The sequence below is a fragment of the Entelurus aequoreus genome, linkage group LG07 (assembly GCF_033978785.1).
Source record: "Entelurus aequoreus isolate RoL-2023_Sb linkage group LG07, RoL_Eaeq_v1.1, whole genome shotgun sequence".
Taxonomy (NCBI): Eukaryota; Metazoa; Chordata; class Actinopteri; order Syngnathiformes; family Syngnathidae; genus Entelurus; species Entelurus aequoreus.
In genome coordinates, this window is record NC_084737.1 from 73,961,880 (window position 1) to 73,978,183 (window position 16,304).

The 16,304-nt window shown below is 36.7% G+C and overlaps 1 protein-coding gene and 2 non-coding genes across 3 annotated transcripts in view; 1 reads left to right on the forward strand and 2 right to left on the reverse strand.

The window, feature by feature from the left end:
* Window positions 1–2,650, reverse strand: part of xpc (xeroderma pigmentosum, complementation group C) — a 31,261-nt gene extending 28,611 nt beyond the window's left edge. The window contains exon 1 of the mRNA XM_062054459.1: window positions 2,369–2,650. Within this exon, the coding sequence (XP_061910443.1) occupies window positions 2,369–2,453 (85 nt within the window). The 5' untranslated portion in view covers window positions 2,454–2,650. The remainder of the gene's footprint in view (window positions 1–2,368) is intronic.
* Window positions 2,651–3,077: 427 nt separating this feature from the next.
* On the forward strand, window positions 3,078–3,150 carry trnav-aac (transfer RNA valine (anticodon AAC)). Its single transcript has one exon. It is a non-coding gene; the product is annotated as a tRNA-Val (tRNA).
* Window positions 3,151–5,058: 1,908 nt separating this feature from the next.
* Window positions 5,059–5,131, reverse strand: trnav-aac (transfer RNA valine (anticodon AAC)). The gene has a single exon. It is a non-coding gene; the product is annotated as a tRNA-Val (tRNA).
* Between the last annotated feature and the right edge of the window lie 11,173 nt (window positions 5,132–16,304).

The window sequence follows — 16,304 nt, forward strand, 5'->3', positions numbered from 1 at the left end:
GTTTTACATGGTATTGTATTTAGTTGTAGTATTGTAGTGGTTTGCAGTGTTTTACATGGTATTGTATTTATTTGTAGTATTGTAGTAGTTTGCAGTGTTTTACATGGTATTGTATTTATTTGTAGTATTGTTGTAGTTTGCAGTGTTTTACATGGTATTGTATTTATTTGTAGTATTGTAGTAGTTTGCAGTGTTTCACATGGTATTGTATTTATTTGTTGTATTGTTGTAGTTTGCAGTGTTTTACATGGTATTGTATTTATTTGTAGTATTGTTGTAGTTTGCAGCGTTTTACATGGTATTGTATTTATTTGTAGTATTGTAGTAGTTTACAGTGTTTTACATGGTATTGTATTTATTTGTAGTATTGTTGTAGTTTGCAGTGTTTTACATGGTATTGTATTTATTTGTAGTATTGTTGTAGTTTGCAGTGTTTTACATGGTATTGTATTTATTTGTAGTATTGTAGTAGTTTGCAGTGTTTTACAAGGTATTGTATTTATTTGTAGTATTGTAGTAGTTTGCAGTGTTTTACATGGTATTGTATTTATTTGTAGTATTGTAGTAGTTTGCAGTGTTTTACATGGTATTGTATTTATTTGTAGTATTGTTGTAGTTTGCAGTGTTTTACATGGTATTGTATTTATTTGTAGTATTGTAGTAGTTTGCAGTGTTTTACATGGTATTGTATTTATTTGTAGTATTGTAGTAGTTTGCAGTGTTTTACATGGTATTGTATTTATTTGTAGTGTTGTAGTAGTTTGCAGTGTTTTACATGGTATTGTATTTATTTTTAGTATTGTAGTAGTTTGCAGTGTTTTACATGGTATTGTATTTATTTGTAGTATTGTAGTAGTTTGCAATGTTTTACATGGTATTGTATTTATTTGTTGTATTGTAGTAGTTTGCAGTGTTTTACATGGTATTGTATTTAGTTGTAGTATTGTAGTGGTTTGCAGTGTTTTACATGGTATTGTATTTATTTGTAGTATTGTAGTAGTTTGCAGTGTTTTACATGGTATTGTATTTATTTGTAGTATTGTTGTAGTTTGCAGTGTTTTACATGGTATTGTATTTATTTGTAGTATTGTAGTAGTTTGCAGTGTTTCACATGGTATTGTATTTATTTGTTGTATTGTTGTAGTTTGCAGTGTTTTACATGGTATTGTATTTATTTGTAGTATTGTTGTAGTTTGCAGCGTTTTACATGGTATTGTATTTATTTGTAGTATTGTAGTAGTTTACAGTGTTTTACATGGTATTGTATTTATTTGTAGTATTGTTGTAGTTTGCAGTGTTTTACATGGTATTGTATTTATTTGTAGTATTGTTGTAGTTTGCAGTGTTTTACATGGTATTGTATTTATTTGTAGTATTGTAGTAGTTTGCAGTGTTTTACAAGGTATTGTATTTAGTTGTAGTATTGTAGTAGTTTGCAGTGTTTTACATGGCATTGTATTTATTTGTAGTATTGTTGTAGTTTGCAGTGTTTTACATGGTATTGTGTTTATTTGTTGTATTGTTGTAGTTTGCAGTGTTTTACATGGTATTGTATTTATTTGTAGTATTGTTGTAGTTTGCAGTGTTTTACATGGTATTGTATTTAGTTGTAGTATTGTTGTAGTTTGCAGTGTTTTACATGGTATTGTATTTATTTGTAGTATTGTTGTAGTTTGCAGTGTTTTACATGGTATTGTATTTATTTGTAGTATTGTTGTAGTTTGCAGTGTTTTACATGGTATTGTATTTATTTGTAGTATTGTAGTAGTTTGCAGTGTTTTACATTGTATTGTATTTATTTGTAGTATTGTTGTAGTTTGCAGTGTTTTCCACGGTATTGTATTTATTTGTAGTATTGTTGTAGTTTTATACATATCGTTTGCAATACCATGAATTGATTACGTGGACCCCGACTTAAACAAGTTGAAAAACTTATTCGGGTGTTTCCATTTAGTGGTCAATTGTAGGGAATATGTACTGTACTGTGCAATCTACTAATAAAAGTTTCAATCAATCAATCAATCAATATCTGGATCGATCCACGCACCACTAATATCGACACAGATTACACAAAAAGACGACTTTACTAAATACTGACCTGAAAGTCTTAATTCATTCACCAAGTATGAGTTCACTTTGACATGAAAGGATCGATAATGCTTTTAAAAAAAACACGGTTTCATTTTTCTAAATGCAGTAAAAGGATGAAATACTTGAGGGAGGTGAATACTTTTAATAGACTTGAACATGTACAAGTACGAATACTACACCGATTGCACTTCCTGATAGATAAGTCAAGATAAAAGCCGTTATTTAGTACATGTAACTTAACATACTTTGTGTAATAATGTTGCTGCTTCTTCAATACCTGCGTCTTTCCTCTTCGCCTTCATCCCTTGCTTCAGTTTCTTTGTAGCGACATCTGCCTTCTCGCACCCAGCCCGCTTTGCCATCTTCTTCGTCTTCCTTTCGTCGCTTTTTCCTTTCAATCACAAAACAAGGACGTACAAAATAATTCTCTCGGTTCCGCGCGTTAAAATTCAATCCCCGGGAAATAAGAAGTTATTCAACATTCGAAGAAAGTGGAGCTTTCATAAGACGACAGCGGCAACGCTGCCTGCGGTAGGCGGGGCTGTGAAGTCACTTCCGGTACTCTTCTTCGCTCGTGATTATATGTTTGTATGTCGCCATCTGGTGTCCTGTTTTCTTCGTACAACATTTTGTTTTCATATACCTTTATTTATAAAGTTTTACATTTACAAACATATGAAATAACAAGGACAGTTAAAACAAGTACAAAAACAGCAACAACAAAAAAATAGAGAGAGAGATCAGAAGGCATAAGAAAAAGTATCTGCATTTGAAGAGCGTTTAAAAGTAAAGTTCTAACCCTCCTTTTAAAGGCACAAAAAACGGGTTGGGTATTGAGATACATTAATGAATATAAAACGTATCCATCCATGAGGTTAAGTAAAATGTAAAAAATAAATACATAAAAAGACGAAAAAAAACTAAGTAAAATGTCAACCTAACACTTTAATTTTGGATATTTAAAAAAGTAAACGGATGTTGCGTCAGTTTCCATAGTGTAGTGGTTATCACGTTCGCCTAACACGCGAAAGGTCCCCGGTTCGAGACCGGGTGGAAACAAGTTTATTTTGCGTAGATACCACACGCAATATAATATCTGTTGCTTATAATGTTTAACAACGCCTCAGAGCTTTACTTGAGCTAAAGCAATTTTTTACGCAATTATTTTGGTAGATTGTGCCGTCAGTGAAAAAAATCTAACAAACATTTGTATGCACATATCAGTATGTGCTAGGGATGTCCGATAATGGCCTTTTTGCCGATATCCGATATTGTCCAACTCTTTAATTACCGATACCGATATCAACCGATACCAATATATACAGTCGTGGAATTAACACATTATTATGCCTAATTCAATTAGGCATAATAATTAGGCAAACAGTCGTGGAATTAACACATTATTATGCCTAATTAAATTAGGCATAATAATGTGTTAATTCCACGACTGTATATATCGGTATCGGTTGATATCGGATTCGGTACACTGCAAAAAGTCAGTGTTCAAAAACAAGAAAAAAAATTACAAAAATTAGGGGTATTTTACTTGAACTAAGCAAAATTGTGAAGATAAGGTATTTTAAAAATAAATAAATAAAATAAGATAAATAAATTAAAAAAACATTTTCTTGAATAAAAAAGAAAGTAAATCGATATAAAAACAGTTACATAGAAACTAGTAATGAATGAAAATGAGTAAAATTAACTGTTAAAGGTTAGTACTATTAGTGGAGCAGCAGCACGCACAATCATGTGTGCTTACGCCGTAAGGGATACAGTCCGTAAGCCTTACGGACTGTATCCCTTGCAGACTGTATTGATATATATTGACATATAATGTAGGAACCAGAATATTAATAACAGAAAGAAACAACCCTTTTGTGTGAGTGAGTGTAAATGGGGGAGGGAGTGTTGCTGGGCCGGGTTTGGTTTTGGAATTGGATTGCATTGCTATTAGGGGTGTGGGAAAAAATCGATTCGAATTCGAATCGCGATTCTCACGTTGTGTGATTCAGAATCGATTCTCATTTAAATTTGTATTTTATTTATTTATTTTTGTACATTTTTATTTATTTATTTTGAATTTTTTTAATTAATCAATTCAACAAAACAATACACAGCAATACCATAACAATGCAATCCAATTCCAAAAGCAAACCCGACCCAGCAACACTCAGAACTGCAATAAACAGAGCAATTGAGAGGAGACACAAACACGACACAGAACAAACCAAAAGTAGTGGAACAAAAATGAATATTATCAACAACAGTATCAATATTAGTTACAATTTTAACATAGCAGTTATTAAAAATCCCTCATTGACATTATCATTAGACATTTATAAAAATAAAAAATAAAGAACAATAGTGTCACAGTGGCTTACACTTGCATCGCATCTCATAAGCTTGACAACAAACTGTGTCCAATATTTTCACAAAGATAAAATAAGTCATATTTTTGGTTCATTTAATAGTCAAAACAAATGTACATTATTGCAATCAGTTGATAAAACATTGTCCTTTACAATTATAAAAGCTTTTTACAAAAATCTACTATTCTGCTTGCATGTCAGCAGACTGGGGTAGATCCTGCTGAAATCTATGTAGTGAATGAATAGAGAATCCTTTTGAATCGGGAAAATATCGTTTTTGAATCGAGAATCGTGTTGAATTGAAAAAAAAAAAATCGATTTTGAATCGAATCGTGACCCCAAGAATCGATATTGAATCGAATCGTGGGACACCCAAAGATTCACAGCCCTAATTGTTATGGTATTGCTGTGTATTGTTTTGTTGGATTGATTAATTAAAAAATAAAAAATAAATAAAATAAAATCAAACGATTTAAATAAAATGAGAATCAATACTGAATCGCGATTTGAATCCGAATCAATTTTTTCCCACACATCACTCAGAACAGTCCCACATTTTTGTGTGCACTGTTTTGTTTTTGTCACAAAACGTCAATGTTTCCACCCGGTCTCGAACCGGGGACCTTTCGCGTGTTAGGCGAACGTGATAACCACTACACTATGGAAACTGATTCAAAGCCCAACTTTATGTTTACAAGTCTAAATATTGGCCTTGCATACGGCCTGAGAGTCAAAACGTTATTTATACAATTAATTTCATGACGCATTTTCCACCCGGCTGGCGGGGGCTGTGTCTTTTTAAAGTGCAATTTCTCTACACAAACAGTTAGGTCGTCATGAATAGAAACGTTAGCTGTTGGCTCCAGGACACCAGGTGACGCCACAGCCACGAATTCCCTATTGATAAGCGAAGAAGAGTACCGGAAGTGACATCACACTCACGCCTCCCTCATTGACCCTCGCTACCAACTTTCTTCTGGTATAAACGTTCTACTTTTACATGTTTAATGTCTATCATATTTTATAGTGTGTTATAATATGACTAACTATAGACTAGCTATAGATACTAGGAGCCCAGCTAGTATCAAGGAACACGTAAAAGCAACCCGGAAGTAGCCAGTCAAAAAATGTATTATGTTTCTATAAGTTCCCGGATGATAGTAAAGAAAACAGCGTGGCTGACCATACCAACTTTTACTAAATGTGTGATGATTGCGTTTTGGTTTAAAAACTCGCACGTAAATAAAATAAATATAAAAAATAGTAAATATAAAAAAAATACAACTGTGACCCCTCAGCCAGTAGATATAAGATTGATCACGATTCATCCAGAGGGTGGCGCTAGAGGAAAAGCAAGGTTTATTTAAATTTTTATTTTTTTAAACTTTTATTTATAAATTTCAACATTTACAAACAGACAAGAAACAATAATCAAAATAAGTACAAAAATAGTACAAAACAGTACAAAGCAGCACCATTACTATTATTGTAAATAATGTAAATAATATTATAAATAATATTGTAAATAATTCAATGTATATACTCTGGTGATTATCTTGTGTGATGACTGTATTATGATGTCAGTATATATTTGATAGTATTTCATTTTTTTTCTCCCATTTATTTATTTATTTCAGGCAATGACAAAGACGTACAAGTTGACAAAACATAATAATATAAATTAATATAGTGCATTATTGTCCAGTTTTGCCTGAAAGGGAGTGGGAAGAAGATAACTTATTTAATCCCACCCCCAGTTCTCCATTCAGTGATTATTCACATGAGTTTCACTCTCACTTTGTTCAAGGATTATAATACAGATGTTGTATCATAGTGGCATTACCACAGGTATATATCTGTATCATGAATCAATTTAAGTGGACCCCGACTTAAACAAGTTGAAAAACGTATTCGGGTGTTACCATTTAGTGGTCAATTGTACGGAATATGTACTGTACTGTGCAATATACTAATAAAAGCTTCAATCAATCAATCAAACCAGGGGGTTATAAATTCAAAGTAACTAAAATAGAATGCACAATATATATATATATAAAATAAACAAAGTGCAAAGCCATAGGCTCACTCAATTTCAGTAAATAACTTCAAATTTGGAACACAGCATCATCGTTTTCACAGCTTTTTGGTTGTTAGAGGTAGAGAGTGTTTTAATGTAGAGTTCTAATTCTTTTTTAAAGGCACAAAAGACAGGTCGGGTATTGAGAAAATTACATTTATGAATATATAAAACTTAGCCAATAGTATAATGAGGTTGCAAAGGTAAAATTCCTTTTCAAATTTTTGTTCATATAGTGCAGTGGTTCTCAAATGGGGAATTCAAAAATCCTTTCTAAATATATTTATTGAATAATACAACAAAATATGAATGTAAGTTCATAAACTGAACATCAAAAGGTTTGACCCTCACTAAAATGTCTGTCAAAAAGAACTGTGAAAAGAAATGCAACAATGCAATATTCAATGTTGACAGCTAGATTTTTTGTGGACATGTTCCATAAATATTGATGTTAAAGATTTCTTTTTTTGTAAGACATTTTTAGAATTAAGTTCATGAATCCAGATGGATCTCTATTACAATCCCCAAAGAGGGCACTTTAAGTTGATGATTACTTCTATGTGTAGAAATCTTTATTTATAATTGAATCACTTGTTTATTTTTCAACAAGTTTTTAGTTATTTTTACATCTTTTTTTCCAAATAGTTCAAGAAAGACTACTACAAATGAGCAATATTTGGCACTGTTATACAATGTAATACATGAGAAACTGATGACATAGTGCTGTATTTTACTTCTTTATCTCTTTTTTTCGACCAAAAATGCTTTGCTCTGATTAGGGCAGGGGTGTCCAAAGTGCGGCCATTTGCGGCCCGCAGCTAATTGTTTATCGGCCCGCCACACATTCTGGAAATACTATTGTAAAAATAAAACAACATTAAAAAAAGTGGAATGAGGTGAAATCTAACGAGAAAAAGTTGCAATGTTGACACAAAAGCTGCCATGCAGGCTGTTTTTTTCTTTTGTCTGGCATCTTCTTTTTTTGCCATTGCTCAAAAAAAAAAAAAATAATGACAAAAAAATCCATGTTATAATGAATTATTTTCAGGACTCCAATTACTTCAAATATTTCATTTCAAAATGTTTTATATGGTAAATATTGCTTATATTTTGAGTAGCTATATAAAAACATCAAAGTTTTCTTTGACAAAAGCGCATAAAACAAACAAAATAATAGTTCCAGCATAAAATGGACAGATATATCTGAAGTTGATCTCGTAACTGAAGTGTTGAAAGTAAAACAAAAAACCTAATAAAAATGTATCACTTTATGAGTGGGGCACCTTTTGGATCCCAAATATATTTAGTACATTTTTTAATGATCTTTTCACTGTGATTACTCAAAAATATGAAAGAATTAAAATCAATGGTGTCCTGCATTATTGATCTTTTAGGGCTCTAATTACTAAATACTGCATATTTCAGTTTTACTATAAAAAAACTAAGTTGTTTTTGACAGAAAAGCCATAAAACATTTTTTAAAATTTGTATTACTTTATATCAACTTGAAGTTGATATAGAGATTTACTGTAAGCGTTAAATAATTAAAGAAAAATAATAATCGGACTTATTTTTTAACATTTTAATGACTGAGACCCTTTATGGTCCCCGGGACCCCTAAAGGTAAAATAAATAAAAAATGCATATATTTTGTTATGGTTTGAAAATGAAAAATATCAAAATGGCCCCCACCTGCTTGAATTTTTCCGTGTGCGGCCCTCAGGGGAAAAAGTTTGGACACCCCTGGTTTAGGGGTGAATTAAAAAAATGTTCACAGGGGGTACACCACTGAAAAAAGGTTGAGAACCACTGATATAGTGTATAGGAAAAGCAACGTTGTCAGTAGTAGTCGTTGAAGCTTCATTCCGTAACAACATGGCATCATTCATGTGCCTGTGGTGAGAAATAAAGACAACATTCTGGTTTGAATGGCAAAAAGTTTATTCATCGCAGGTTTTCTTTTAAAAAAAAAGGACAAAGTGAATATATTTACAATCTTGCCACCAATTTGCATCACTGACACAACTTTTTGATTCGATTAAGGATGTAAATATGCAAATACGTCTAGCAACGCAATAAACCAAATCAGGTGAGTAAGAAGTATATCATGAATATTAAACACACTGATTTCATGAATAAACATTTTTTTTTCCAAGTGGAGACTTTTATGATGTGTTTTTTTTTTTTAATGGGATTTGTCAACGAATTGATGAAAGAGTCAAATAAACAGGTAAGACAAGACCATTAAAGTCCCTCCAGTACCACCATAAAGCACTGCTGAGGGCCTGTGGAATGGTCTTGGGGACCGGACAGGTCAATTTCATAGGGGTGGAAATAGCAGAAAAACAACACAGTGGTTCTTAACCTTGTTGGACGTACCGAACCCCACCAGTTTCATATGTGCATTCACCGAACCCTTCTTTAGTGAAAAATAAAATGTTATTTTTTCAAATTCAAGACAAAGTTGTATGTTTTTGGTAACACTTTAGTATGGGGAACATATTCTAAGTAACAAAGACATAATTTAGAGTTTTTTGGACACTAGGGGAACATATTCTAAGTAACAAAGACTTAATTTAGACTTATCTGGTTAGGGTTAGGGTTAGAGCAGGGGTAGGGAACCTATGGCTCTAGAGCCAGATGTGGCTCTTTTGAAGACTGCATCTGGCTCTCAGATAAATCTTAGCTGACATTGCTTAACACGATAAGCAATGAATAATTCCGCTGGTAATCACAGTGTTCAAAATAACGTTTAAATTATAAAACATTCTCATGCATTTAAATCCATCCATCCGTTTTCTATCGCGCCTGTTCAAGAAGTCGAATTAATGGTAAGAAGTATTTTATTTATTATTGGTTAGCTGTAGAATAACAATGGTATTAAAAAGAATAAGAGACTTATTATACTCTAAAAATGTTGGTCTTACTTAAAAATGCACGCATTTAGTTGTATTCAGTGTTAAAACATTTTGAAATATTTGGCTTTCATGGCTCTCTCAGCCAAAAAGTTTCCCGACCCCTGGGTTAGAGGGTTAGGGCCAGAGTTAGAGGGTTAGGGTTATAATAAGGCCATGCCGAATAAGGCATTAATAAGTACTTAATAATGACTAGTTAAGAGCCGATATGTTACTAATTTGCATGTTAATAAACAACTAATTAATGGTGAATATGTTCCTCATACCATGTTTTATACTGGTGCACAGAATGAACCGTGCATGAACATCACCTTGTTCAAAGAACAAAACCAACACAGTGCATAAACTCACAACAAATGACACACCTGCAAATCAGTCTGACCTTGTTTCCGTATCCGTAATACGCCGATAGGGAGAAGTTTTTATTTACACGATGAGTCGGGTGTGTCTTGACCTCCGCCGAACCCCTGAGCCCGACTCACCGAACCCCTTAGGGTTCCATCGAACCCAGGTTAAGAACCACTGATTTAGTATGTAACCTTCAGGGATGACATCTGATTTGTTTTGCTTTTCCCATAGCAAAAAAAAAAGAAGAGAGAAATAGAAATAGTCAGTCCTGTGGGGTAATGGTATTATGACAGAACTATTAGTGCTTGCATATGTGGATTGAAGAGTTGAACTTGTCATGTGGTTCTGGGCGTGTGTTAGGAACATGAGCCTCTCCTCACTCCAGGGACTCTGAATAACAACTAGGCTGGTCAATAACTGTGACCGAATGGTTCTTGGTCTTGTTATTTTGCCGACAGGTCCCCTGAAACGAGGTGTGCTTCTCGGGTTCCAAATCGATTTGATTCATCAGAGTCCAATTCTGCTCCTCTTTGCTGGGATCGATATCAATTTTGTACTTCAGAAAGTCATCTGTCAGCTGATGGACTGAATAACAGCTTCAGACTAAGTCACGGTCGTGCTTCGCCTACGAGGGGACTGTTGTGTGTGTGCATCCATTGTGTGCGGCATGCGTCGTGGGCATTTGTGTGTGTGTGTGTGTGTGTGTGTGTGGGTGAGAGGAGGGAAAGGGATGCATTCAGTGTTCCAGTGCGTTGTGCTTCCAGCGCCGTGCATGGCTTCCATCCCTATATGAAGCATCAGTAGAGTCAGATAGGAATAAAAAGCCATACAGCGCACTGGGCATTGGGAAGACTGGACTGTATGAGCACACACACACCCACACACACACACACACACACACACACACACACACACACACACACGTACCTATAGATAGAAGAAGAGTGTAAACAAATGAAATACAAAAGTTGGGAGCACACAGAGGGAAAGGACGTGAAGCCGGGCTGTGATGTCCACTTTGCGCTACTTGGGTGTACTTTTGCCACAAGGTTGTCTGCAAGGCACCGTCTTTTTAACGAGGACCCGCGCATGGTGCATTCGACCGGTTGACTATCATGTGAAAACATACTTTTTATGTAGGCGACACCTGCACATAAATAGCTACAAAATACACATTTAAATAATGTCAATAACTTGTATTATTGCTAATATTTTTGGGAGTGTGTTGTGCAAAAAAAAAATCAACATATGCCTTGAATATTTAAAAAAATATATATATAATTTTTAATAGTTAACCATACACATTTAAATTAATTTTCAATTTTCAAGAAATGTAGTGACTTTCTGTGACATTGAATGAAATGTAGTTTAATACTCGGGGGGGGGGGGGGGGGGGGATATTTGATTCTATGCTACTAAATGTGGGAGGGGCCAGTTCTCCCAGGAGCGACTTGAGTGGCACACGTTGCGAACAACGATTAAAAAAAAAAAAAAAAAAGAGGACGAGTGACTCTGCCGCCTGGCTACTCGTTCTGGAACATTCCTACAAAGAAGGCGCACTTGAAGAAAAGTGAGCTGTAATTTGTGTTTTTTTTTTTTTTTTTTTATAAGGGGAAAACAAACAGGAGAAATATGTCCTCCTGTTATGTTTCTTAATGACACATTCGTAAAACATGTCATACCCAAGACTAAAAACGAGTCATACCAAAGACTATAAAAATGGAACCCGTTACCTCCCTGCTTGGCACTCGGCATCAAGGGTTGGAATTGGGGGTGAAATCACCAAAAATCATTCCCGGGCGCGGCCACCGCTGCTGCTCACTGCTCCCCTCACCTCCCAGGGGGTGATCAAGGGTGATGGGTCAAATGCAGAGAACAATTTCGCTTTTTGGTACTTTCACTTTTAACTTTAAAACATGATAAGATAGGAAATTGTGGGAAAATCCAATCCCGCAGGTGTCAAATCACGCCGCCGATGAGCAAATCATGAAGTTAAAAACAAAGCAGAGTAATCAAGAAACGTAAAAAAAACTGATTGAGAGTCGTGCAAAGAGGGAGGGGAACACACACACACACAAAGAGGAGCATCCATGCATGAGAAGTCGGGGGTCCTTGAACGCCTCACCCTGCACTCCTGCTCTGCATCCTTGCCTCCGAAAGGTCCCGGGGAGTCCACGTGTTCCTCCACGCTGCGCCGTCCTGCATGTTTGTTCCCTCCAACGAGACGCTTCTTCTTCTTCTTCTTCTTCTTCTTCTGCTGCTGCTGCTGCCGCTGCCACTGGTGGATGTGTGGAGAGTTTGACCGCCCCTTTACGCATCTGTGCTTATTGAGAGAGCGAAAAAGAGAGAGAGAGAGAGCGGGAGGGAGGGTAACAAAAGAGGGAGCAAGGGAGGGGGGGGGGGGGGGGGCAACCAAGGGAGAGAGAGAGAGAGGATCCTACCTGAGCAGGAAAGCTACCTCGCCCCGTTTGTGAGCAGCACACTGGGGATGTGAGGAGAGGGAGTGACAGAGTGTGTTCATAAAAGCTGAATAGGGATCTTTTCTGTCTCATTCAAATAACACTAGAAAGCACTTTCATTTTGCTGATGACGGAGAATGTGTGTGTGTGTGTGTGTGTGTCATGTGTTTGCCCTCGCTGCCTCCGCCAATGTCTGTTTAGCTGGCATTTACACTGCTAACAGACAAACAGGCGGCCTGCTTGGACAGCCTGACGGAGGGCCAATAAACAGCAGCAAAAAGTCAAGCAAAAGGGAAAAAAAAAAAAAAAAAAAAAAAGATGTAGAAGGGATGGAGGAATGATGGTGGAGGTAAAAAAAAAAATAGAAGGAGTATTGGGGTGAAACACTTGAGAGAGGCACAAAGTGGAAATAGTCCCTCCTCCTCGTCCTCCTCCTTCAAATGCTCTCAGGGGCTCCACTGGAGTTGCATTCCAACGCGTCGCTCTCAATCCCCGTTACTCCCGGCAACACGGTTCCTTGATGTGATCCCACGTCATGCCGGGCGGCGAGAGGAGGGGCCGGAGGGAGGAGAGGGAGGGAGGTGAAGGTGCTTTCGGAGGAGAAGACGGTGAGAAATGAGGAGGGAAAAGACATTAGGGTAAAAAAAAAAAAGAAAAAAAAAAAAAAAGGGGGGGGTGGGGGTGGGTGGGGGAAATAGAAAAAGGGAAGTGGAGGAAAAAATGGAAGGAGAAGAGGATGCAAAAGACCTCCTCTTGAAAAAGTAAAAGGCTCATTGAGGATTATTTGCCTCTCTGGGGGCCATTAAAAGTCAGATGGTTTGTTCTGGCCAGCCTACTTTAATAAAGTGGAAATATCTCCAGTTCACCAGAGTGGAAGATGATGAAGATGTGTGAGAAGAGACACCTTTGAAGGGGGGGGGAGGAGGTGGAAAAAATGTTGAGTTCACAATTAGAAACTAGTGGGAAGTTTGCATTCATTTTGTGAAACATTCCCGTTGCACTGCAAAAAGTCAGTGTTCAAAAACAAAGGGGAAAAAAAAAAATACAAAAATGAGGGGTATTTTATTTGAACTAAGCAAAATTATCTGCCAATAGAACGAGAAAATTCGGCTTGTCAAGACTTTCCAAAACAAGTAAAAAAAAAGCTGCCAGCAGCGATGGACGGGACCGACTTTGCGGGCTCATAAAATCCAAACCGGAGCAGTAATTAAAACTCTTTCATCAACTTTTAATCAGAAGGGTTCAATCTCTCTCCTGTGTTAATTTGAATCCGACACGACAAACGCGCTCAGAGGAGATAATGTTTGAAAAAAGGTGACTTTTATTTTGAAGGGGGAATTGCAAACTTCCTGTTGATTTTTTTCTGGGGTTTGTCAGTGTATGAAATCTAGGTCTAAGTGAGACCTACATAGAGGTTTTTGTTTCATGTCTCTACGACATTCCTACCGGGAGTTAGAGGCTGTTTTGTCTGTGTTTTATTCCTAGGGGGCGCTAGAGCGCAATTTTGAGTTTTGGGGTTTGATTTTTTGATTAGATCGCAATTTTTGCCAGTCCTGATGTGTGTGTCCAATTTGGTGAGTTTTGAAGCATGTTAAGGGGGTCAAATTACAGCTCAAAGAGGTGGCGGAATAATAATAATAAAACCTTACAAATACAATAGGGTCCTCTGTCCCAAAGGGACATTCGGTCCCTAATTAAAGCTGCAAGCAGCGATGGACGGGACCGACTTTGAGGGCTCATAAAATCCAAACCGAAGCAGTAATTAAAACTCTTTCATCAACTTTTAATCAGAAGGGTTCAATCTCTCTCCTGTGTTAATTTGAATCCGACACGACAAACGCGCTCAGAGGAGATAATGTTTGAAAAAAGGTGACTTTTATTTTGAAGGGGGAATTGCAAACTTCCTGTTGATTTTTTTCTGGGGTTTGTCAGTGTATGAAATCTAGGTCTAAGTGAGACCTACATAGAGGTTTTTGTTTCATGTCTCTATGACATTCCTACTGGGAGTTAGAGGCAGTTTAGTCTGTGTTTTATTCCTAGGGGGCGCAAGAGCGCAATTTTGAGTTTTGGGGTTTGGTGTTTTTGATTATATCGCAATTTTTGCCAGTCCTGATGTGTGTGTCCAATTTGGTGAGTTTTGAAGCATGTTAAGGGGGTCAAATTACAGCTCAAAGAGGTGGCGGAATAATGATAATAAAACCTTACAAATACAATAGGGTCCTCTGTCCCAAAGGGACATTCGGTCCCTAATTAAAGCTGCAAGCAGCGATGGACGGGACCGACTTTGAGGGCTCATAAAATCCAAACCGAAGCAGTAATTAAAACTCTTTCATCAACTTTTAATCAGAAGGGTTCAATCTCTCTCCTGTGTTAATTTGAATCCGACACGACAAACGCGCTCAGAGGAGATAATGTTTGAAAAAAGGTGACTTTTATTTTGAAGGGGGAATTGCAAACTTCCTGTTGATTTTTTCTGGGGTTTGTCAGTGTATGAAATCTAGGTCTAAGTGAGACCTACATAGAGGTTTTTGTTTCATGTCTCTACGACATTCCTACTGGGAGTTAGAGGCAGTTTTGTCTGTGTTTTATTCCTAGGGGGCGCAAGAGCGCAATTTTGAGTTTTGGGGTTTGGTTTTTTTGATTATATCGCAATTTTTGCCAGTCCTGATGTGTGTGTCCAATTTGGTGAGTTTTGAAGCATGTTAAGGGGGTCAAATTACAGCTCAAAGAGGTGGCGGAATAATAATAATAAAACCTTACAAATACAATAGGGTCCTCTGTCCCAAAGGGACATTCGGTCCCTAATTAAAGCTGCAAGCAGCGATGGACGGGACCGACTTTGAGGGCTCATAAAATCCAAACCGAAGCAGTAATTAAAACTCTTTCATCAACTTTTAATCAGAAGGGTTCAATCTCTCTCCTGTGCTAATTTGAAGCCGACACGACAAACGCGCTCAGAGGAGATAATGTTTGAAAAAAGGTGACTTTTATTTTGAAGGGGGAATTGCAAACTTCCTGTTGATTTTTTTCTGGGGGTTGTCAGTGTATGATATCTAGGTCTAAGTGAGACCTACATAGAGGTTTTTGTTTCATGTCTCTACGACATTCCTACTGGGAGTTAGAGGCAGTTTTGTCTGTGTTTTATTCCTAGGGGGCGCTAGAGCGCAATTTTGAGTTTTGGGGTTTGGTTTTTTGATTAGATCGCAATTTTTGCCAGTCCTGATGTGTGTGTCCAATTTGGTGAGTTTTGAAGCATGTTAAGGGGGTCAAATTACAGCTCAAAGAGGTGGCGGAATAATAATAATAAAACCTTACAAATACAATAGGGTCCTCTGTCCCAAAGGGACATTCGGTCCCTAATTAAAGCTGCAAGCAGCGATGGACGGGACCGACTTTGAGGGCTCATAAAATCCAAACCGAAGCAGTAATTAAAACTCTTTCATCAACTTTAAATCAGAAGGGTTCAATCTCTTTCCTGTGCTAATTTGAAGCCGACACGACAAACGCGCTCAGAGGAGATAATGTTTGAAAAAAGGTGACTTTTATTTTGAAGGAGGAATTGCAAACTTCCTGTTGATTTTTTTCTGGGGAATGTCAGTGTATGAAATCTAGGTCTAAGTGAGACCTACATAGAGGTTTTTGTTTCATGTCTCTACGACATTCCTACTGGGAGTTAGAGGCAGTTTTGTCTGTGTTTTATTCCTAGGGGGCGCAAGAGCGCAATTTTGAGTTTTGGGGTTTGGTTTTTTTGATTATATCGCAATTTTTGCCAGTCCTGATGTGTGTGTCCAATTTGGTGAGTTTTGAAGCATGTTAAGGGGGTCAAATTACAGCTCAAAGAGGTGGCGGAATTATAATAATAAAACCTTACAAATACAATAGGGTCCTCTGTCCCAAAGGGACATTCGGTCCCTAATTAAAGCTGCAAGCAGCGATGGACGGGACCGACTTTGAGGGCTCATAAAATCCAAACCAAAGCAGTAATTAAAACTCTTTCATCAACTTTTAATCAGAATGGTTCAATCTCTCTCCTGTGCTAATT